General features: G+C 40.4%; 1 protein-coding gene across 2 annotated transcripts in view; it reads left to right on the top strand.

Moving 5' to 3' along the window:
• Positions 1–25,064, top strand: part of LOC138598341 (cell adhesion molecule 1-like) — a 436,964-nt gene that overhangs the window by 318,570 nt on the left and 93,330 nt on the right. For both annotated transcript variants that reach the window (XM_069670130.1, XM_069670122.1), the window contains exon 3: positions 9,108–9,254. In XM_069670130.1, coding sequence (XP_069526231.1) covers positions 9,108–9,254 — 147 coding nt within the window. The remainder of the gene's footprint in view (positions 1–9,107; positions 9,255–25,064) is intronic.

The following is a 25,064-nucleotide window of genomic DNA, read 5'->3' as shown; positions in this document are numbered from 1 at the left end:
TGTGTGTGTGAAGCTTGCGCTGTTTGTTAGCACCTCACTTACCCTTATTTCTGCAAAGCCGGAATGCTGTGTAAAAGCACATTCTGGGGCGGCTTTATGCCAGCGTTGTGCGGTTCAATGTAAAATGGCAAACGTGGCATTACAGTGGAGCTTCATCGCAGCGCTGTGGCGGAAAGGGGCTAAATGGGCTAATGTTTATATCATTACAAGTCATGTAGTGCAGGGGTTCCTAACCACTGGTACTGGGTCTTGGGTCGTTTAGTCCCGGGCCGCAAAACCCAATAGGTGTCTTTGACATTCCAAACACACATTGGGATGGAATACCCAGATCTTACCACAATGGCATTGAAGATATTGTTGCTAGGCCCATTAACATACTTGGTTGAGCCCCCAATATTATAGCTACTGTCTGGTCCATGTAGTCAAAAAGGTTGGGAACCACTGATGTAGTGCATAAAGTTTGCATTGATACTATTGATGCATGATCTCATAACCAAAGTGTATTTACTTTAATCTCTGTGTGACGAAATTTAATTTCAACTTCATGCTTATTGTGAACAATTACACAACCTCAAGCTTTAAATATAAGACTCTTAACCCTGTGAAAACTGACCTCCCACAGATGGTAATGAACCGGCCTCTGGAGATCGATTTCTGCACAATCTGTGTTTGAACTGATCTCAAATAAAAACCATAATAATTTGAGCATAACTTCCAAAACCTTTAGTGATATGAAGCATTTGAAAGTACTCCAAGAAATTACATCACAGGAAGCAGAAACACCAACTGTCCCAACGCCTTCACACTAGCTTATGAAATGAGTGTATCCCAAAATGTTTTCTTCATTTGGATCAATATGTTTTCTGTTTATTTAGCAGAACTGGATGAAAATCCTGTTTTATTTCTGTATTCTTAAAGTTTTAATAATTTCAATACTTTTGTCAAACGATCGTGTTTTATTGACTGATATGACCTTTAAACTGAGGGTTCTACAGATTAAGGCTGGCCCACGCTAAAAGATTTAAGTACAAACAGATGTTGAAAATGTGAGAGAGCCCACACATGACAACAAATGAGAGCTTGAGCAGTTTTCTTCCTATAGTGTGTGGAGAGCGACGACGTGACTCAAACAGCGCACCACACACTAACAGGTTCATTTACCAACAACCAGAGTTCAACTCTCACAACTGGAAATCTCACTAAATCTCTGGCCGTCAAACTAGACTTTACAGCCAACAAACATGGCGGACGACGGGCAGGAAGAATTGGCAATGATGGTTTTTGGACTTTTTACTGATAATTCACAAAGAAAAAAGAACAAATTGTGGATGAAGTGGTGGAGACGGCGTGAACACGGACTGTACATGTTACTTTATGCTTCCTGTTTGCTTTTGTCGCCATGGCTGCGGTTGTTGTGCTTCCTTCTTCAGTCAGCTTGCTTCCCAATCGGTTCTTGTTTCATTCCACGTGACAATTCACAGACTGCGTGCTCGGCTGACCTCGGGGTTCCCCGCACACAACGGGATATCAGATCATAAATATTGAACGTGTTTGATGTTTACGATTTGAAATCGGTGCAGCACTGACGTTCTTCCGAGCAGATCGGGGGAAGTAAGATCACTCTTAACATCCCTCACACCACAGGAACATCTGGAGAAATCATCTTTAGAACCATCAAAAAAATCAGGACTTTGCTCACTTTTGTTGGAAGGCGGGATTCAGGCTCGAAATCGCCTTGGTTATCTTTTAGTGTGTACCCCGCCTTAGAGGGAAAAATACCATAGGAGGTGTTAAAAAGGCCAGCTGCACTTGGACTACTCCAACCCCCCTCCTAGAGTGGTATGCTCCGCCTCCTCAGCGCAGTGCACAAGATCAAAGGAGAGAGACCAGCGGACAGTTTTTAAATTACTTCAAATAAAAATGAATTAAAAACTTTAAGTCAGATTTTAGTGAGTTAGTTCTGTAGGTCAGTGTTTGTGATCAGACTTAGGGTCCTTTAAGACAAACTCTTTTTGAAGGTACACATAGGTCATATTTAATAGACAGCAGGCTATAGCTAACAGCTTGTCCAATATTAAACAAGCTGGTTACAAGCTTCGGCCCTTGTTGTTTTCCTCTGGTTCCTCAAATTGGGCCTTCGACACACCTAACCCTCTCGACTTTCATGTCAAAAACACTCTTTGAAATATTAAAAAAGCTTCATGTTGCAGCTTTAAACAGGCCTTTGCCCACCAACATGTCAGAAGCGCTTTTTTCTGAAGCACCTCTGACAGTGTCCTCGGAGGCCGCGGCACATGCTGGTTGTTGGCCATTAATTAGAGTAACCCCCCACCCCACCCCCCTCCCCGCCTTCACGTACCATCTTCCAGCGTGTCAGACTTGTTTATTTAGCACAACAGGAACAATTAAGCCGCTGACAAAGCAGCCACCGTTTGAAGTCCTTCCTGCTATACCTCCACTGGCCTAAAACGCAACTTAGCAGACACCTTGCAGCTGCCTTGTAACCTTCAGCCGATGCCTTGAAATGCATTTTGTAGTGTGTTAGCGCATTATCATAACCAGATGCCCACCCTACCGCCCACTCTGCACATGTTTGAAAAATGAGGCTCAGTGTTGAATATTAAAGACGCCGAGGTTCATTTATTTAGGGCTGTGTTTGGGCCACCGAGGAATGCTGATTTGAATCTCGTTTGTTAAGCTGTCTTTCCTTATCTGTCAGCATCACAGGATGCAATTTCTCTCTTCCCACCTCGTCCCCCTTGTCTCCTAAATGGCAGCGATATTTAGAGGTGCTTGACAACTGAGGCATGCAAATTAGCAGTTGATGTTTCCTGCGTTGCTTTAGTTTCTTTGGCTTCTTTCACTTCTTTCTCTTCTTGCCCTCCCCCTCCCTCTCCGCCCCTGAGTCGGTCCTTTTAGCCTCTCTGAGTAGATGATGTTATTTGTGATGCTATTTTTGTAGCCATGTAGGAGGAAGGTATAAGCGGGAATTACAGAGACTTTATCCATACGTTTTCTGTCAACCTCAATTGAAAGCTCAGCAAAACAACAGCCTCGCCCTCTTTATAGGATCTTATGTTTTCTGGGGGAGTAACATGAGCAGTCTACACTTTAATTCACTTCATCTTTGTAACCGTGAACTTTGAATTGTCTGGGTTACAGAGCAATATACAGAAAAACAACAACATACAAGCATTGTATTAACTCCTGAAAACAGACCTTTCTGGGCGGATGCAGGGGAGGCGGTTTTTTACATGATCCTAATTAGATCAATTAAAAAAATATCATAGCTCTTTATGCATTTTGCTGCTGGAAGCTAAGTCGTTCTTCTTTTGCGTCACCATGTTGTAAGTTCGTTTTTATAATATAATAAATGCAGGATAAAATGTGGTTTAAACGCATGGACAGCAGGGGGCAGGATATCGTGGTTAGCTTGACCCTCTATCGCTTAGGGGCGGGGTACACCCTGGGCGATTTCAGGGCTGACACATAGAGACATCCACGCTCACACTCACACCTATGGGCAATTTTAGAGTCACCAATTTACTGAACGAGCATGTCTTTGGACTGTGGGAGAAAGCCGGAGTACCCGGAGGGAACTAATGCATGCACAGGGAGAACAGAAAGGCCCCCTACGTCCGAACCAGGATTCGAAGCAGTTTTGCTTTGGACATTATTAACCCGAGCAACCATGTTTTCAAAGGCAGCAGTCTCTGTCATGAGTTTAAGCCACTCTGTTAACTCTGTTTTGTGCGGACTCTTCCAGTTGTGCAGGATTAGCCTAGCTGCAACAACACAGTCCGACAGATTGTACATCAAAAAAGTTCAATACTGCTGGATTGTTAAGAAATATTTTATTCATGTTAATAGGGATTTGGGATTTGGGATTGTGCTGCACCAAATGGTATGGATGGTTATTTATCTAATTATGTTGGAAATTAAAGTTTATGTATGACACAATTTCACAATGTTATCAATGATTATGGTTTATTGACTTACATGACCTTTGTGCTTAGTTTGCACAGATTCTAGGGATATCAGGTATATAAGGATACTCAATATGCAGAAATACAAACGTATGCACTGACACATTCATTTCTATTACAGTTTAAAGGGTGATGTCTGAGTTCAATGATAATAAAGTAACTCACAACAACCACCAACCCCATCAGCAGGCTGTAGCTCCATCTTGAAGCACCTGTTTATAATGGCAATGTCATATTCATAAGGTGGGATGCTGCTGGTGCAATGAGAATCTTTTCCTAATTAAAACTAATCAAAAGCAGCAGAGAGTGAACCGGCCGACTGTTCCATCCACTGAGAGCATCAAAGGCCAGGACCGGATTTTAAACGCTCCTCTCAGATTACACAGAATCAGGCTGAAGATTGTAGCGAGCATCACGATCAATTTAGGGGTTTCATCTGATGCAGAGATTTAAAGTGGAAGAACATCCAACTGGCATATAATGAAGGCTATAGAGAGCACAGAGGTTATTTATTCTGTACAGTTAATTTGTTACTGTACTAAAGTACACGTTTTACTTTACCACCTACATGCTGACTCAAAATGCTGTACTACCTACACTTTCATAACAGACTTGTCACGTTAGCTTTAATGCATTTAAATGGAGAATTATCCGTTATACACTGCCAGTTCAAGGTGCGATTATTACTCCTCTGTTATGTTTCGTCTTCTATGTAAAACGCACAGAGGCGGATGGGTGGGTCGAAGTCGTTCCGCCTCTGAGCCAGCATCGGAGGTAGTAACAGAGGCAGTAAACTGTTTGTTTACATCCCGCGCACGTTTTGCTTCTGCAAAGTTGGAACGCAGTGTAAGAACTCACACTGGGGCGGATTTACGCAGTGTAAAAAGGGCTATAGAAAACACAGATTCTTGGCTTCTTTATTAATTCATATCAAGCAACAGGGTCGGATCCAGAGGGATGCCCAGGGGTGGACTGGGCCCCTCTTAAAATCTTAAAATCAAAAAATTGGCCACCCCAAAATCCTAAACTAGGATTGGCTATTTGCCTTGTTAGAGGCGGGACTTGTGTTAAAATCAACTATCTGGGGCTGTATTGCAACAGGATGCTAGTAGCTTTCTTTCCATTTCAATGTGGCACATTTCCTTTAGTACTTAAATTGTTACTCTGACCACACATCTTCTGTTTGAGTCCCTAAAGAATTAAGCTTAGAAGGAAGGGTTAATTACATTCTATTCATTTGCGTGTGTGTGTGTGTGTATACATACTTCATGCCACCCCTGCATAAGTCAGTGCCACAGTTGGGCCACCCCAGTCAAAAAAGTCTGGATCTGCTCCTGTCAAGCAGGACAGCTGAAACATGACAAAAGACAAGAGAGAAACTCGATGGATGAGAAGATCAATATATTGTCTAATAAATGTCATCAAAGTTAGAAAGGTTTCCGTCTAATAATCTCCCAAAGATGTGAAGATGTTCAGTTAGCTTTGCACAGAAACAGCAGGTGTAAATGCTCTTCAGAGGGCGACTTTTTACTGGTATACAGTTCAGAGCCTGGACCTTTTCACTTCTACTTCAGTAAAGAAGTTGGATCCGCACTTCTACTTTTACAAGTACAAGTATTTGTACCAAAACTTTAGTAAAGATTGTGTCTACTTTTGCCCCCTCCGGTCATACAGTATGGTTCCACTTTTAGTGACACATAAGAACCATAAACATTTCAAATAAAGTTAGCTGCCTTCTAAAGTGTTGATTTGATTCTCCACTTAGACTGCCTGCCTGTTTGTGTTTATCCATGGCTCCATAGCCTACAGCGTGTCTGTGTGTGTGTTTGCTTCTGTACCTCCGTATAAAGATATTGCACTGGGGAGTGACATAACTAGCAGCCACCACTGGCAAGCTGCCAAGCATCGGTTTCGCTGCGATCATTTCAAACAAACCAAAGCCACTCAAGGCTCACCATCACCCCTTAATAATGCAGCCCCAAAGCAAAGTCTGATGTGATATTACTGCAGTTTTTCAAATCAAACTTATAAACAGAGCTGTAAAGGGTCCATTTTTCATCTTTCAGACACAGATATTGTTTGTGAAACAAGTAAGTGCGGGAACTGGCGGCTGATGACCGATGTCGGCCATAACCAATTTTTTCTCAGCCCACAGGCTCACACAGTCACTCAGTTCTGTTTATTCCCAGGGATACATTAAGGAGCTTTTGTCAGCCACCTGCTGCTCTCATTAAATGTTGTGTATGTACCAAAACAGATACTCCGGGAAAGGACAATTAGAGGACCTGTGTTCTTTGCATTGTCGTCACAAACAAGAAACCCTAAAACTCATTCACAGAGCTTAGAGTCCAATGACTTTTTTTACTATTTGCACAAAGAGAGGATAATTCAAGTGCAAGACAATACAAGACACACAATACATGGTGTTAAAGGATGGACAAGAGAGCTACAAAATAATCACACATAATCAAAACATAGAACACACAATCTTAATTAAATAACATAAAGCGAATCAAAAGAAAGAACAAGTTCAGTTTGATGGTCTTTGAGTAAATGAAGATTGAATTAGATGCCGTATTGTGCATCTGGGAGTATGTTGGTATGTAGGTACAAACTGCAGTACTGTTTTCTTAAAGACTCCCTCCAGTGAACATCCAGTGTTTAACCTTGTAAACATCTCCATGTGGTGTTATTCATGTGCTACAAGACATATCAGGGACAACATGAGCAGTCATCTCCATGGCTGGGCCTGTCTGCTTTCACAAACCTAAGGAGCCAATCCCGTTAATGGGCGGGGTGGCATTATGTGTAACCTATGGCAACCACTTTGGCGATGTGCAAGCCAGCTGTAACCGTCATTGTACTTTTTGCATGTTAACATTACGACTACTAATTACTACATTTCAAGCTAGCTAAGTTTCAACAAGTGGCCACTAAACGATGGCAAAGACGTGTTTTGTTTTTGAGATGGAGGGGGCGGTTGGAAATTTGCATAGTGGGCGGGGCCTATGCAGATTGGGGAATTCTTAATGAGGGAGAAGGAGGAGATGCCTTGGGGGGATTTTCACAAGGTAATTAAACATATTTTGCAGAAAAAACATATCAGACACAATTTATTTTTTCAAGCAGAGCATTTTATATGTCTTAAAACATGACTGGAGCAACAGGTTAAACTATCTAGAAATTCCAACACACCATGAGTAGTACTTTGGTGTTGCACAATTGTTTTTATAATGCTTCTATCTCGTTTTGTGACATCTGACATTTTTCTTGCGACCTCTCGAGAGGCCCCGACCTTCAGTTTTTGAACACTTTGAATACATTCTTCTCTATTGAGCTACAGGTCCTGCCTTGTAATGTGCCGTGCTTGACAAAACTGTAAAGTTAGAATGAGATTTTGTTCTTTGAGTGTGAACAGTAGAAGTGGTTATCTCTCTCGAATCTTTAGGGGTTTTTTTGTCATAGCCTGGAGGTGTGAGCTAGGAAGCAGGATTTGCGGTTAGCGAAGGTAACTTTAGGGTTGCGTCTAACTTAGGGTGACCATATTTTCAAACCTCCAAATAGGGACACTTTGATTTTACCGCAAACCCACATGTATGAGCTCATGGTACAGTTGGATATTTCATCAGTGCACCTTTCAACACCATTGAAAGTGCCTCAGCAAATGAAAAATCATGTCTCCCAAGATCAAACGAAACTTAGGCCTATGTAAGTTCAGCCAACAATCCGTACTAGATCTAAAATTCAACAAGAGATAAATTCCCTTGACGCTGTGTCACGAAAGCCGATCAGCGTTCAGATTTCCCGACCTCCTTGAATGCATCATCAGGTGATCAGCCGACCTCCGTTCAACAAACGAGCATTTTAAAAGGAGTTTTGTTCTCCTCTAAAGCTTCATTTTTACTTTTAATAATCTGCATCATGATGCTGAAATTTCGGCAAAGCTAAGACCCGTTAATTAAAGTACATCACAGGAAGAGCGGGTTCTTTCTCTGTAAACAATGCAGCACGTGGAAAAGGAAGTCTTGACTGGAAGTCGTTTTAACAAAAACACGGTAGGCCTGGAAATACCTTGAGGCCAATATAACTTAAACAGATAAATGAAAACATAAAAATGGCATGACAGCCTACCTGATGTTATGCAGGCCCTGTCAGTATGATAAGATGGGCAAGCGAAGCAACAGCCGCACACCGATTGACTGACACATGTACAAACAAATGACTATTGAACTTTGGCTGGTGGTGCATTAGTGATGATTTCTATTGCTTTAAAACAGCAACAGCCTTGGCAACGACATTGATTGACATATATACAGACAAATCAGTGATGTAAGCATAGTGCATTGTTACTATTTCAATTGGTCTAAACCGGGACACATTAGTGTTTTAGAGATATTTGTCGGGACACGGGACACGGAGCTTTAAAACGGCACGGTCCCGATCAATATGGGACGTATGGTCACCCTAGTCTAAATTCATATCTTTCTTATATCATAGTTTGCTCCGAGTTTGTATAATTCACCCATCAGCAGACGACACATTTGTCCCTATGTATGATTGTACATTCACTGCAAACAACTCATAGAAATCCCTGGGTTCACTATGTTGATTCTAAGCTTAATCCAAAAGGCAACTGGACTTGTTTGAAGTTAGTAATCGTCTTGATAAGCAGTGTGGTAAGACCGCTTAGCAGGATCTCCTTTGTTAGGGTTACTGAAGCCAGATAACCAAAAGATACCCTGGGTATGAAGAACTCGCTGCGTAGTACAGGCCTCTGGTTTGGTTTATTTCATTCACTAGCATGGAGACAAGGGAACAGTCTTTATTGGGTTGATCTTCACTGTTTCTGTTTTCTCATTCATCCCATGCTTGCTAATCATTTCTGGAGCTCCACTACCCTCTGCCTTTCCATAAACCCATACAAAAACCATTGTAATTATGTGCTTTGTAGGAAACTCTGTCTTCTACTTTATTTTGTACTCCCAAAAAGACTCTTACCAAATAGCTTAGGTGTCTTGAAAAACACCATTTTGAATATTTGTAATTGCCTGCAGTCTGCCTTGCTCCTTTACATGTACAAACCTGTAGTAATCTATGTGTTCTTGTCTCTGTCCTGTGCAGTGGTGAGTCAGAACCTGGTGACGGACAATGTGTCGGTGGTGGAGGGCGAGATGGCAATCATCAGCTGTCGGGTGAAGGATAATGACGACTCGGTTATCCAGCTGCTCAACCCCAACAGACAGACGATTTACTTCAGAGACATGAGACGTGAGTAATACACAACACTGAGTTACATCACCGCCAGGTGTACAATCATCTTGAGACAAGGTGTGTTCTTATGTACTAAAGTGTGCTTTTTTAGCTTAGTAAATGTAGCTTGTCTTGACTGGAGGAGAATGATGCTGACATGGGACGAGGTTGCTACCATTGGTAGCCATTTATGTGCATGTAAAGCAGGCAAAGTGTTTCCTCCTTCATATTTCAACAATGCAACTGGCTTTTGAGAGTCTATTTTGGAACACAATGAGATACAAACATAAACACATTCACAGGCTGGATCGGACTTTTGTTGGTCTGTGATTTTTGTTTGGCTTTGTCTCTCATAAGTACTTTTTGTTTGTGGTTTGTTTGTTTATTCAGCATGTTGCTGCCAACGCCTGAACACAGGGTCAGGGTTCACTCCACTACAAATATGTTAAACATTCAAACATTTTGGCTTCATAAGCTGTGAGGTTTGACTCTGGTGGTAGTTTTTCATTCATGTTTGAACCCGGCCAAGTTGTAAAAACAAGAGGTTATTCCTATTTTGTTGAAATGCCGTGAATGCAGCGTTAGAATTGGGAACATTTTAAACTTCAAAATAAAAGTTTGTTTGGATTGTTAATCATTTTCCCATCAGGAGGACTCTGCATGGAAATATATTTACATTATTTAAACATTTTGTAAAAACAGAAACATTTGTTTATGACAATTTTATGAGAATGAGAAGCTGTTCATATGAACATATATGGCAACAATTCCCCAATCCCTGTATTAAAAGGGTTACTTTAAAAATGTATTCTGATACAGTTACTAATTAACTATTAAACAATATAATCAGTAACCTAACACAAGTATCGTTATGGATTAAAGTAACGTTACGGATTACTTTCAGTTACTTTTGGATTACTTCAATACTAAATCTGGAAATAAAGGGAAGAGAAAATAAATTTCAATACTTTTGTAATGCGTCAATGGCCTTTTAAATTAATAGCGGTAATTATGCACATTTAAATATACTTTGTTAAGTCTGCTCTTCACACTACTTCACACTCAAATTTCAAGTAAACTGCCATAAACTTTTTCCATTCTGGAGCTTGTGTTTTTACCCTCACCATCCTGGCCGCTGCTTCACCAGAGTCACAAACTATTTTTCAGTAGTAGCAGTAGAAGACGACAGGTTAGCTAACATTTTAACTGGAATTCTGTGCAGCTGAGGTTAGCGGTTGGTCTTAATGTTTCTTTAAATTAGATGTCGAGTCCTCGGATAATGACAGCATTTTCACAGGCAGAAGGCAGAACCTGCGCTGTGCTGCGATGTTGCTCCCATTTCCACCCTATGAAGGCATGTTTTTCACCACAGGCCATGGCAACCATAGACTGTTGATGGAAACTTTGAGGAGCGGTGTTGTTAGACTTGTGTGTGTCGTGAGGTTTTGTAACGTGTGCGTGCAGGTGCATGGAATTATCAGAGACAGTCAGACGGACTGTTTAGAAATGAGACGTCAGATGTTAAAGAGCATCTTTGGTATTATCTGCCAGTAATCCCCATTTGTAATAAATGTATCTGTAATCTAATTGCCTCTTTTTTGCTGTGACTGTAACAGAATACAGTTGCTTTTTTTTATCCTAATTACGTGACACTGTTATACTCCCCAAGCCTGATTAAAAGACAATGCAAGAACTAACATTGACAATAAAGGGACGGATGTGGCTGAATGGTATTGTCGGCCGTTGCTCAATCGGAAGGTCCACGTTGAAGTGTCCTGAACAAGACACTGCTCCTGAAGGCATCTTCCTTCAGTGTATGAATGCGCATAGATCCTGATTGGAGATGGGCAGAATAGGGTTTGCCATCAGTGTGTGAAATGGTGAATGTGCCATGTAGTGTAAAAGAACTTTGAGTGGTAGGAAGACTAGTCTAGACCATTTGCCTAATTTTACTGACATAACATTCCTGAAGTTAATTTAAAGTACAGCTGTAAATGTTCAGGTAATCCTATTAAAAAATCATCTAAGAAGTAATAATAAAGTTGAAAAGAGAAAGTAGACTGTAGCTGGAAGCGAACTCTGTCTCCTGCAAGAGAGAAATCCTTCAGCCCTGCCGGGTCTTCCTGAGATTGATGTGGCACGTGTTTAATTATAGTCTGAAGTAGCTTGATGTGATAGGCTGACATGGAAATCAATCCCAGTGAGGCATTTATTTATGTCAGTTCATTTTGCAAGCCACTATAAAATTAGACATACCTCTGACACATCATTTACATTTAGTAAAAAAATTCAAGCTGTGGTTGGGAGCGGACGCTGATACATTAACACAAATGTCATAAACTGTGTAGTTTCACCAAAGCATGTGAACGGAGCAGGCAGGAAAGTTGTATAACATTAATTAATATTCTCTTACATTACTTGCACTTGCAGGGAGCTGCATTAAGTTTGACCCACATGTCTGCAGGAGGATTAATACAGAATGAGGTTAATACAATCAGCCAAACACACTCAGCTTTCAGAATGTCGGGCTTAATAAAAGCAGCTCATATCCCTAAACATTTAATGACCTGTTCTGTTTATTCTTATCCTGCCTCATTATCGTGTCACAGCTCTAATTAGCTGTGTGGAGCCGGACACACACTGTTCTTTACTCTGTCTTGCATGATTTTGGTTTTATTTAATTATGATTTTTAGTCCTTGTGTGAAGAAATGTTCTACCCACTATAACATCCTGTGGACCTCTGTGAGTATGTAACAATGGCTTTATGCCGAAAAGTGTACAGAGATTTAATAATAATACTGTATTTCCCTGACTGTCACCCAACATTTTGGTGAACAAAACCTCTAATTGGACACAGAACATGAACAATAGTATCTGTTCAAGTCCTGATCCAACCTGAAGACCTCCTTAAAGCTCCTGTGAGAAACTTTCGGTTTGTGTTGGTTTTGGCGCCCCCTGTGGACAAACCTGTACCTCTTATCTCTTCGTTGATTTTGTCCTGTACATGCTTAAGTGGTGTTTTTTAACAAAAAATTTCATCCTGCTTTCTTTAACAGTCATATGTGTCACTCAAAATTTCTGTAAACAAAGGCAGCGTGCAGTTAATCGCTTCGTCTGACACCTTCCCCCCCGCCAGCAGTTTCAGGCATTAAAAATAACTATATAGAAATAATCAATCTTGTCGTTGATGGTTTGGTTAGCTTTAGTAGCTCATATAGAATAAGTAGAATTAATTTCAGTCTGTTTCATAACCTCAATCTGCAAAGGCCCCGCCCACTATGCACATTTCCAACCGGCCCCTCCGTTGCAAAAACATAACAAGTCTCTGCCATCGTTTAGTGGCAGCTTGTTGAAACTTAGTTAGCTTGAAATGTAGCAGTAGCAGTAGCAACGTTAACATTAGTAGTCAATAGTGAGTTTGCAACTATCACAATGACGGTTACAGCTTGCTCGTGCATCACCGAAGTGGTTGCCATAGGTTGCACATAATGATATGCATAGCGTCGCCCCGTCCATTAACAGGATTGGCTCCTTAGGTTTGTGACGTCTCAAACCTGCCAATCTGAAAACGAGTTGTTCAGTCTGTCCTTGGTACACTGCAGGTTAAAAGCAGACAGGCCCAGCCATGGAGACGACTGCTTATGTTGTCCCTGATAAGTCTTGTAGCACATGAAGAACACCACATGGAGATGTTTACAACTTGATTTTCACTGGAGGGGGTTTTTAAGAATTTTTGTTGGTATGCCTATCAGAATAGTAAAACATTGAAGCTAGTTTGGGCATTTAAACTTGCCTATTTGATAATATAATTCTGCTATTCAAGCATACTTTTTCACAAGTACTTAAAATCTGGCATTTTAGGGCAGATGAGGTTTTGTCCTTTTTGTGTTAAAACTCGCAGGAATATTATTTAAGGGCATAATTATAATCACCTCTGTAAACATGCTAGTTATTGTTGTTCCAGCTTCAAAAACTTGACAAATATTAATTCACTGTAGAAGTGGCTCAACCACTGACATGCACTTATTTTATTATTTTAGCTATTGTTAGCTTTTTAGCTACCTTTCCTTTCACTGCTCTTTCATTCCGACCTATACCAACCTTGTGTGTGTGTTTTTTAACCCCACTCCCACACATTAGCTCTAAACAAAGGTGCATTTTCCAACATCTGCTGCAGAGAGAGAGACGGAGAGAGTTTCAGAAGAGACAGATATGCTCTGTTTTTGAACTTCTAACAGCTTGTATGGTGCAAGTTTAAATAATGTAATTCTAATTCTTACTTTTAATGCAATTTCATTAGAAGTAAGTCAGGATAGTGGAAACATCAGTTTATTGTGTAAAAGGAAAAACTTAAATACGTACTGTTTTTTCAGTGGTTGACCATTTGAATCAGTTATTTGGATAAAAAATAAAACAAAACATATCATACACAACCAGGCCTTTTACAGCTCTAATGTGTCATGCATCGTACAATGTAGCAGACTGACAAAATAGGCAAGAAGTTAGTTTGCATTTGAAGCAGAGATTTAAACTCTGGAGAAGGTGGAGACCAAAACCAGGGGTAAAAAACTGAGTCAATAGTAGACTTAGGTTCATCAAGTTCACGGACTGACTTTAAATGAATGCTGATCTTTCCTCAAATCTGCTGGATGTGGAAGCAGACAGTTGTTAGCTTACTTGTTAGCTATAACATCTTGATAGTTTAATGGTTGTTTCAAACTGTACATGTCGAGTGTTCATATGGCGCGGATACAAGTGAAAACATGACATGCTAAATTAAATTAATGACTTGAAAGAAATAAAATAACAGCATAGTATAAATAACAGTCAAAGCTGCTAATCTGCTAATCCCCATTTAAAAACAACCCTACACAATTCTTTCTCGTATTTTATGGCCCATCTTCTTTCCAGATAACGATGTATACATAATTTACCGTAATACCCCACATGTCTTCTTATGAATGAATTTACATTAATGTTCATATGCTGTGTTTCCCATGAGCTTCATCTCTCTCAGATGATATGGCATAACTAGAGCTGGTGTCTGCTTGCTTTGTGGTTGTGTTTGGTTTGTGGTATTTGCTTGAATTAAGACTCCAGGCGTTGATGTAAATACACACTGTACATGCACTCCTGACTTTCTACAGTCTGATCCACAAGAGACCCCCACCCCCACCCCCATGAGGTGAATGTCAGGCCCTCCTCCACAGCCACCACCCCCTCATAGACAAGTTCACCGCCTTACAAACACACCTTCTACATACTATACAAGGGCAAACTTGCAGGACAAAAAAAGCCCTCATGCGTATGCTAAACTGAGCTCGGTGTTTATCTGCTGTTGTGCCAACTCCCACAAGCTGGCTGTCAAGGGCAAGGTGTTCTTCTTTGACGGGGGTCTCCTTGATCTCCTGTGATCCCTCCCAGGCATCTTCGCTGCAGCTGCACTGCTTCATTATGACACGGACTTCACCGGGCAGCCTCCAAACAACATTGGTCCCTTCAAAATATCACATCTGCCATCTCTGTCTGAGTCCACAGTGGTGGATTATGTTTTGGATGTGAGATGTGGAGCAAGAGAGGGCAAAGAGACAGAAAGAAAGGAGTGCTTTGAAACTGGCTGTAGCTTTGTCCACAGAGTAACTTGACTGTTGGTCATCAAGCTGTTATACCCACAGTGATTCGGAGGCTTTCTGTTCGTCTTTCTATAGAATTGAAAAGATTTTTATCAGCTTCAAATGTCCATGAAATTCAGAAACTACTTTATTACCTGAATGGCATTACATCATACACAGAATACACTTCATCATTGAGCAATATCACACGGAAGGGAAATATATACTAAATATCAGCACGGCTGTGGTTTGCTTAAAGAAATAAGAGTCTGATGACAATTGATATGGCGGCACAGTGATGGCAGGGAACAAGCTTGATGAGTCTAGATAAATACTTTATATCAGCACTCATGGAATGAAATTATTGATTTGCTGTGAACATTGTACAGCTGTTAGTTCAGACCAATGACTGTATATATAGACGCGTCTCCATCTGCTCTCATTGTAAGGAACTGATGCCAAAATAGCCCCTGTGATAGGTGCTGCCATCTTGCGATGCTTACACCAGGGTCTGCGCAGTAGAGATCGGTGGGTGGCGCCGCCATACCCACTTCCGCTAACCAAAACACACAGCTTCTTGTGTTGGTCTGAGGTTAACGTTCACAGGTATAGAAACTTCACTGACTGTAGTGATTGCTTTAGTTACATTTCCTCTCGCCGTTCCTCCTCCACTCTGCTAATCCGGAACAGATCGGCTGCAGGAGCCGTATTTATCAACAGAGCTGTCAATCATCGTTTTGACAGCATCAAATAATTCATGTAAAATAAACTTGTCAGAAAAATGGACGTAAATCAGCATGATAAGAACTAACTAAAATGACAGTAAGCATGTTTGAGAAAAATATATATGACAGGTATTTTGATTTTATCGTTGTCCCATCTGTTAACATGGAGGAGGCGGGCTTTATGACCTATACTGCAGCCAGTCAGCAGGGGGCGATAAAGAGGGTTTGACTTCACTTTTAGGGAGCTGTCATGTCGTCCATCAGTCCATGGTTCTGGCCAATTGATGATATTAACTACAACAGCACTTCAAACCATACATAAAGGACCACTTCAGGTGTTGTCAACATAGATGATTAGCATTACAGCAAATGTTAGTTGTCTAAATTTATCAAGCAGGTTCCTCGCAATCACACCAAAGCGAATGTCAAAAGACCACACTCCCTCTTGTGTGATATTGCTTAAATATTTCATAGTGTTGCATGGATTTAGCGCAATTCAACAGACCTAATGGACTTTAAAAACACATACTGAAAAATGGAGGGGTTTTTAGTTTAAAGATTTTTTCAACATTTTTAAACTCCTAACATGAGATAGTAGGATTGTTGTGCTCTTCTTCTAGAGGCACTCATTACTTGAGCCCAAGCTGAGATAATCGTGATGACATTTTTATCAACACTTGAACAAGACTTGGCAAAGCATCTCCAGAGCCTCCAAAGTTAGTATCCAACAATTTCCAGACTCGCTTGTACTTCCATATAAGCTTTTACTTTAGCATTGTTTGGTTCAGCTTTGATGACCTGACAGATCTTTTATAAGAACAGTGGTAAGAGAACGCTGTGTTCACCCCACACTAAGAAACAGCCGTTTGCAGCTGTGACAATACAAACATATGATGCTTTTGTACAGATTGTTGTTTTTCTCTACTGTTATAAGAGTGTGCACAGATGGTGATGTTTCCACGGCACAATGACCTGTTTAATATGTGAACACTGTTGTGCTCCATTCAAAGTCAGAAGTAGTAAAAAAAAACCCAGCTGGTTGGTTGTAACTCAAACTGCCATATGTTTGTGAGAAGTAAAATGTTTTCTTACCCAATTTACGACTCAATTTGTCTTTGAACAGCCTATTTCATACACATGAGATAACCTTTTTATGCAATACTTATTGTCAATTTTAAACATGTAATATATTAGAGAGAGATACATCCATCTATTATCTTACAACGCTTATCCTGTTAAGGGTCTTGAAGGGCTGGAGCCGCTCCCAGCTGTCATTGGGTGAGAGGCAGGGTACATCCTGGACTGATCACCAGTCAATCACAGGGCTGACACGTAGAGACAAACGCGCTCACACCTTTAGGCATTTTTAGAGTCACCAATGAACCTAATGAACCCACGTATGCACGGGGAGAACAAGCAAACTCCACACAGGCAGGCCCACTATGCCTGAGCTGTGATTTGAACCAGGAACCTGCAGCCCATGTTAGACACAACCCAAACTCCAATTTATACTGATACTTAAAATTCTCCATATGTTTACTTAACCATTTCTTAAGCTAACTTTAACAGCCTGTGTCACATCTCAAACACTTCCTTCATGTGCGTGTATCAGTTTGGCCTTGTGGCATGAATAGGTTGCTGAACAAAGATGTAGGAACATCAGATAATGCTGCAGCTTTAATTCTAAAGGCTGTTAGGAGATCTCATATCTCTTTTACCTCAGCAGAAATAAATGTCAGCTTTGTTGAAAGCTCGGTTAACACTTTGGGATTCCTTTTTTTCGTCTTTTCATTTCAAACCACTGATTGTGAACATGAGAAAATAGGTATATGCTTTGCTTCTGTGAGCAATGTTCAAAGTATTTTATTCTTCTTCGCACACGCACTTCTTTGGTTAGTTGTTTAAAAGGCTGAGAGCTGCATTTAAGCTCTCAAACACATCCACTGTCCTTGTTCTCCTGTGGAGGAGAGGAGGAGTTACAGTTCCTGTAGCAGTGGGCGATCTGTCCACAGAAGGACAGCAAGGATCCGGGCAAAAAAACGAAGTCTGGAAACAGCTTAATGAGGCAGCTTTGAAGGGAAAACATATTAGTGAAAAGTTCTCATGAAGGACACGACCAAGCAAAGGAGATTCTGAGCTGAATTTTGAAAGAAGGGAGAATGCATCCAACTGAGCACTGATTATTGAGACCGTCTTACTGCAGAGCGACTGATGTCCCATGTTGGTTTAGTCACGCAATCATGACGAATGATAAAGCATGACTTGAAAAAGTGGCCTTACTGTCATGTCATCTCTCACCCCAAAGAATAAAACCATGTTCTTTAGCTCTATCTGGGTCAAAAGTGATCTGCTTTTGCATGCAACTTGGAACTTTAACCAGAAATGACTTGCTCACATATTCATACTTAAAAAGGCTCGAGCATGTTAAGTATCAAGTCAAAACAGCAGGAGGGTGCAGGAAGTGGAACAGGCCGGCTGAAATAGACAAGTCATATATATGTTGTAGCAGCTCTTCAGTTTTTTTGGGATTCACAGCTGGATTAATTTATTGGGGTAATAATCCACAAAGAAATAGAGCCATGATGAATCATCACGTGTGTGTTTCCAAACGGTTACCTATTTAGGCATGCGGCAGACATAGAGCTCTTACGCTTCAAGATTTTGACCTTCTTAACCAGTTAGTTGCTGGGTGATTCTCAGCAGATAGCTCTTTTTGACTGAGACATAGACTCTATGGAGTCAACTTCTTGCATGAGTGATGTTTGAGAACCCCTTTGATATTGCACTTCATCTCTGTGGCAGACGTGTGATGTACAGTATAATGATGTGAATTAGGGATGCATGGTATTATCGGCACGTTATCAGTATCTGCAGATAACGGCTTGAAAATGACATATCGGCATCAGCAGATATGTCATTTTTCTGCTGATAAAACAACGCTTTTTTTATGCCTAAATGCTTGATGATTCCCTAAAGTAAGAAAAGAAAATGTTACAAATAAATACGGCATTTTAAGTACTTTTCTTAAATTGCCCAGTGAATATGCACATTTTAAAATGCACACTATTATGTTATTTCTGCATCTGCCAGTGGGCCACTACAATAAGAGTAGGCATGATATCAATACAGGGGAGACTGTACAAAAACATGTGCCTAATATATTGGTATCGAAATCGGCAAAAAGATTTGGAAAATATCGGTTATCGGCAAAAAATCCAATATCATGCCCTAATGTAAACGTATTCAGACCAAACATAGATGTTTGTCTCATGCTTTAACCGCTTGTGCTGATTGTCTGCTAAACATTAGATTGTATTTATTGTTGCTTATACGTCCTACTTTGCATGATGCTGCCTTATTGTCTCAAGTTTTTTAGCCTGTTCAGCGGTTCACGTTTTGCCTTTCCTGCTCTGTTTTTATATGTTGTTTGTTTTATTTGTTGTTTTAATGGTCGAATTTACATCAGGCCGAGGGAAAGCAGTTGAGAATTAGCCTTTTGGCTAACACTGGCACTTTTACAGTGATGTTGATTAATGTGCATTGTCCCTGAGAATAAACCAATAAATAAAATTTGATAGATAGTCCAGGGTGTAACCCAGCCTTCCGCCCAATGACAGCTGGGATATGCTCCAGCCCCCCGCAACCCTGAACAGGATAAGTGGTATAGATAAAGGATGGATGGATATTTAATGGGAATGACATAAATATGCACAATATGGAATATCAAAATTATGCTTGAAAAAATGATAAAAGGAAGGAAAAAAATTTAATCAAGAAACATGAACTTGAGAACAGGCAAGTTTAAGGTTACGATCAGCTGTGCAAGAGAGAGAAGAGCAGCCCGAGTGTTAGCTGAAGCAATACCAAATGTTCCCATACTCTGGATTTAGCTGCTGACTATACAGCGTGGTGATTTGGCAGCCTGGACTTCACCTAGAGTGGGGAGGAGGCCGGTTGTAAGAATGTAATTACCCCTGCCCCACCCCGTCTCACCCACTCTGACACCCAATAATAAAACTTTGATGTGCTCCTCTCAAAAAGTAGCGGCAGCCACTAATCACAATTGATTGCAGCCACTTAGGCGAGGCGCACTCATCATCTCCTGCTCTCTCTGGATGGGAGTCATCCTCTGCTGGAGCTCGAGAGAGAATAAAAAAAAACATTGAAATGAAACGCAGAGAAAGAATGAAGATGAAACAGAAAAGGCGAGATGAATAAAAATCATGCAGTTAGCAGGGGTGAAAAGGGGAATGAAGAGCCATTAGGGAACATATTAATCCCAATTCTCTTATGGTTGGTTTTTGAGTTTATTTTCACCACAGAAATCATCCATTCTTATTTTTAACTTCACTGTCAGATATATTTCAGTGTTGAGGCAACAGTAGCTTAATGGATGATAACTTATGTGTGAGAATTATAAACAGCCTTTTGCTGTTTTCTCCCAATTTGAATGTAACTTTTTATTATTTGTGATAACTTAATGTAATATAATGTAGTGAATATCTATCATTTCTTCAAGAGATAATCCTGAAGATTTTCATTGAAAGTCACTATCGCTGAATGACGTTACACAATGTTGATTGAGCCTATGGCCCACTGATGAAAGCCTTTGCATTTGCAGTATTACAGACAAGCAGCGCCTAGTTAGTGACGTGTTTTCTATCACCCAGTCTCTGCACGTGTTGCGAGTAAACAGTAATTTACTATGGCAGAACAAACAAAGAAAAGGTGGATGACTACAGATACAACTTCAACAATAATTATAATTACCGTTTACCACCATAGGTGCCGCCAAAGAAAACGAAACTGAGATCTTTGAGACAATAACTTACAGGAAACAAACAAAACTGAAGTTAGAGAACACATGTTGAAAGTGCTCAGATACAAATTAACTTATAAGCTCAAATGTTTTACTCGCCATAGATTTGTGAAGATAATTCCTTCCAGAAATCAGTCCAAATGTCGTATCCTTGGGTAAGATACTGAACACTGAATTTCTCCTGAAGGCACAGCGTGCTGTGTATGAATGTGTGTGACTTATTAGATTAGTATGGGACTAAGTTCTGCATGTGTGTATGAAAGAGTGAATGCGACATGTAGTGTGAAAGTGCTTTAAGTGGTCGTAAGACTAGAAAAGCACTGTATAAGTGCACTCCATTTACCATTGCAATGGTAAATGGTAGGGCTTTATGGTTAGAGTTTCCAACGCCCTCTGACGTTTTTCACACTCTTGAAACAACCTTTTACTTCCTTAAAAAAGACCGGTTTCGTCATGCTAATTACAAGTTCTTATGCTTCCCAGATCATCCATTTCCTCCATCCACATGTCAAAGTGTCCTTGAGTAAGACACTGAACATCAAATTGTCCCGAATGAGCAGGCCAGTAGCTTGTACAGCAGCTGAGTGTGAGTCTCTGTGTGGGTGCATAAGAGGCTTTGGAAAGCACTCTGTCCAGCTCAGCTTGAAAGTGATATCCATACACAGTGTTTAAAACTGTGAGTGCTGACTAGTGAGATGAGGCAGGACATGATTCCAGAACAACAGGGCCAAATACAGACATTAAAGAATAGGCTTGGATGTTTTCCAGTGAAACACAATACTCTTCTCTGTACATTGAATGACTTAGTAGCCGCTGTAATTATTCTTTCATATCTACTTAGGTTTGGCGATTTCCTGTATTGTAAGAGATAAAATCTAGTGTCTAATTTAATAGTTTGGCTAAAGCATATTGCTGCAGGACTTTGAGTTAGCCCAATACTGTGGGTTTCTTCATCCTGGCTGCCATGTTAGGATTTCTTTGCCAAAGTGTTTCCTCTTAGCAACAAACCAACGTAGTATTGCTCGTACAAATCCTCCCACCATTGTAAGGCGAGGAAACAGGGTTCATGGGAATGTAAAGATGTAATTTCTCACTTAAAAAGAGCGTAATTTTGGAAGATATCTGCTAGATTTGGCTCAAAATCCATCCGCCAATTCATCTGCCAATAAATGCACACACTTGTTGCAATGTTAACTGCCCTGGCACTCAATGATGCCAATGGACTTGTTTGCCTGTATTGGAGCTTTTTAGTAGTGCAGATTAAAGGTCCTATAAACATAAATGCACTGAGAGTTCACAGCAGCAGAAAAATAGGGTTCATTAAAGCTAGTGTACTGTTTATCAGCACTTATCAGCATGACCAATGACACTGCACTTAGGAGTTTGAATAGGAGAAGTTAGACATTCACTACATCAGCTAACCGGCAATGTCTCCTTGGCTGTACTTCAGGCCAGCTCTGCACCGTCTTATCACTGTATTTAAATTAGCTTCATCACACATCAGCTGTAAAACTTGACAGATCAGATAATGTACAGCCTTTCAGAGTTTGGATAGACTTTTATTCCAAAGACATGACTATCAATTACCTTTGTCAGACATCTGTGATGTCCTTCTAATGTCATCAGATAGAATAGAATAAAAGAAGAACAGGGCAAAGAGAGCATGAAGCTAAAGGTCATCCTTCTTTTTTTGAACAAGATGCACAAAGAGGAGTGAAATATATCTATTCCAGCGCGCTCTGACGTAACAATAGAAAAGTATGTGCAGAGTTACCCAGCTCACCTTCCCTTTCCCGGGGCTAACACTTTTTCCGGACGTGCACCGCTGTGTTGAACCCCGCTGTGTGAACCAGGCTGTTGTCCATCTTCTGTCCTTGTCTGTCTGTGCCTACAGTATTGTTGAGCTTAATCTTGAGCTAGGGGAACTGTGTCCTTGCCACACTGTCTCTATGTTTCTCTTCTATGTGTTGGAAACTAGTTATTTATTCAGCTCAAGCTCACACCACAATGCCGTATTTTGAAGTGATACATAAGAGGATTATGAGATCTCTGAGAAATGCTTTCGTGAAATGGATTATATTTGATTGGCAAGGATTTTGCCAAATTGTTGACAGACCAAATATTTCATTCAAATATTAATGGAGGTTCCCCAGTTCAAGGAGTGACTTGTTGGGTAGAAGACTTGATATTTAGTAAAGAATTATAGTCCCAGGTGTCAACATGGTTATTTTTTTTATCCTCTTTGGTTGTCTTGGCAAAGAATTTCAATTTTATTTGATGGAAGAAGTTCCTGGCACAGAACTCGATGCAGTTGCATGATTAGTTTTTGTGACATCGAGGCAAAATTTGGCAACTTTGCTGATGTCTCATAAAGTGCTTTTAGTCTGGCTCCAGAGTTGTGAATCTGGATAAACATTAACATTGCTGATTGTTCAGCGAGTCTAATGGGATTACTGACAGCTGTTTTTACTAGTTAATGACAAATCAGAGCTTTGTCGCTGGGGTTGCTGAAGAGGACATCATTGCTGACAGAAGATGTGTGGAAAATAAAGCGTATTTCTTCAGCTGACACAAAAACCTACTACCTTAACTGCTCAAAGCATCAGCGAGCATCTATGAAGACTGAAAGTGAGTGGGATGGCAATATTGATCACCAATGAACAAATAGTAAATAATATTACAGTTAGTTTGACTGCTGTTCAAATCTTCCCCGGGCTGTTGCAGCTGTAATTATATTTTGTTGAAGTGCAGAGTGGTGCCATCTTGGGATATACTGTATTTACAAACCAGCTAATTTTTCTTTCAAAGCCAGACCAATCGGACCGAAATGTATCACATTTGTAGAACATTGTTTGAAGCTGACTCCTTTGAGACACACAAGCATCTTTATCCAACATACAGAGCCAGACCAACAAAGATGCTCTGCTTCTACTGAAAGTGCAGTCAAAGGGTGACAAACTTCAGCCCGAGTGGAAGAGTTGTAGTTTCCAAACCATTACTTGGTTGAACTTTTAGGTTTCATCCCATGTCTTCTTTAAAGTACAGCTGGTCCGCACGGCTTTCACTCTGGACTTACCAGACTTTAACCTCACTCAACATCTTTTGGAATACTTAAAAAGCAAAAAGGTGAAACTCAGTGAAACATCAAAGGAAATAACTCTAAGAGAGAGATAAAACAACGTGGGTTTTCAATAGTTCTTGATGTGTTTAAAATAATGGTTGATGATGGGTTCAAATAAAGTACACAATGTGTCGATTACTGTCCCCAACAAGGGTTTTTATTTAGTTGATAGTCAAGTTTTATGCTGATGACACCATCTTTTATGAAAACTTCTTCACTGTAAACTGGACCTGTTGGAGGTCAAAATCTGCTTGTGGTGACTTTCAGACCACAAATGACAACTCCTAAAGGAACAGTTCAGCTCTTTTGTGTTCCCATATCTATCCATACCTTTATGTGAGATCTTTGTGATGCAGGAGATCATTTAAAATACTTAGGCAGTTGATCAAGGCTACTTTTTCTTCAGAGCAGCTATGCCTTTGAAACTTTTAAGTTTGTATGATGTTTTCAGTGCATAGCGTACTGTCACATTGGTATGTTTGAATCTGGGAACCTTTAATTCAATTAAATCATTAGGATTAGAGTCTGACCCCTAATTTTAATAAGGTCTTACAAGGCTTTTGAATGAGCTTCACTAATAGGGGCATATTATTCATGTGCCACAATAAAGGCTTCATTGTGCTTAGATAAAAGAAACTATTAGCCGTGCTAATGGAAACCCACCATTTAAGGTTTTTTAAGGGTTTGCATTAAAAACATAAAGCACTTGTAGGCTGCATTTCAGATTGCTTTATTCCAACTATTTGTGTTGTTTTTGGACTTTTTTCTATAGAGGATTGATTTTTGTCAAGATTGAATTTCCGAAAATTTTGATTGTTTTTCCTCGTCCATTTCCTTAATGGGTTAACAAAAAGCCTGCTCTCCATTGGTGTCATTTAAAAAATGTCTGGTGTTCTTGTTTAATGATGCACAAAATCAATTGTGCAAATTATTATGCTTTTGGCTGAAGATCTCCCTCTCTCCCCTCTCACTCTTTTTCAATCGCTCTCTCCGTGTAGCTCTCTCAACTTTAAAGGCAGATACTATTATGGCCGCACAGCAGCATCATCTTCCCTCTGTTCATCATGTGTGAAATCTTAATGCAGCCTGGTGGTGTTTCTGTCTGTTTGGGAGTGTTGTATGTCAGAAGTGTCCATGTTTAATGCTTTAAGCTGTGAGAAAAAAGCAGAGCCAGAGGAAGAGTACACAGATCTATACTAAAAGAGTGCAGAGTGCAAAGAGCCTGGAGTTGCTGTCAATCAGAGCAGAATTTATCAGCACATCAAAGGGGGATGGAGACGGGTAGACTTTCATCTTAACCACATGTTGTCATTCCACATTACAGCTGATAGAGCCAGCTTAGGTAGGTGGGCAAACAAGGTAAGGAAAGATGAAAGTGGGTACAGATGAAGAGGAGGCAGGATTTATGAATTTGTCCTCAATACCCCTGTAGGCCAACTAAAGGACAGCCAAGGTTGAGGCCTCGGTTAATACCGACCATGTTGTTAGCATGTGCTGCATGTCTGAACCATTTCTTATTTACCAGGAGTGAGTTATCAAAGTCAAAATTG

This window comes from Semicossyphus pulcher, unplaced genomic scaffold (assembly GCF_022749685.1).
Source record: "Semicossyphus pulcher isolate SPU_LCO1_2020_fin unplaced genomic scaffold, fSemPul1.0.p SCAF_10, whole genome shotgun sequence".
Lineage (NCBI taxonomy): Eukaryota > Metazoa > Chordata > Actinopteri > Labriformes > Labridae > Semicossyphus > Semicossyphus pulcher.
Note: the sequence above shows the minus strand (reverse complement) of the source record. Positions and strands in the feature narration are given on the sequence as shown.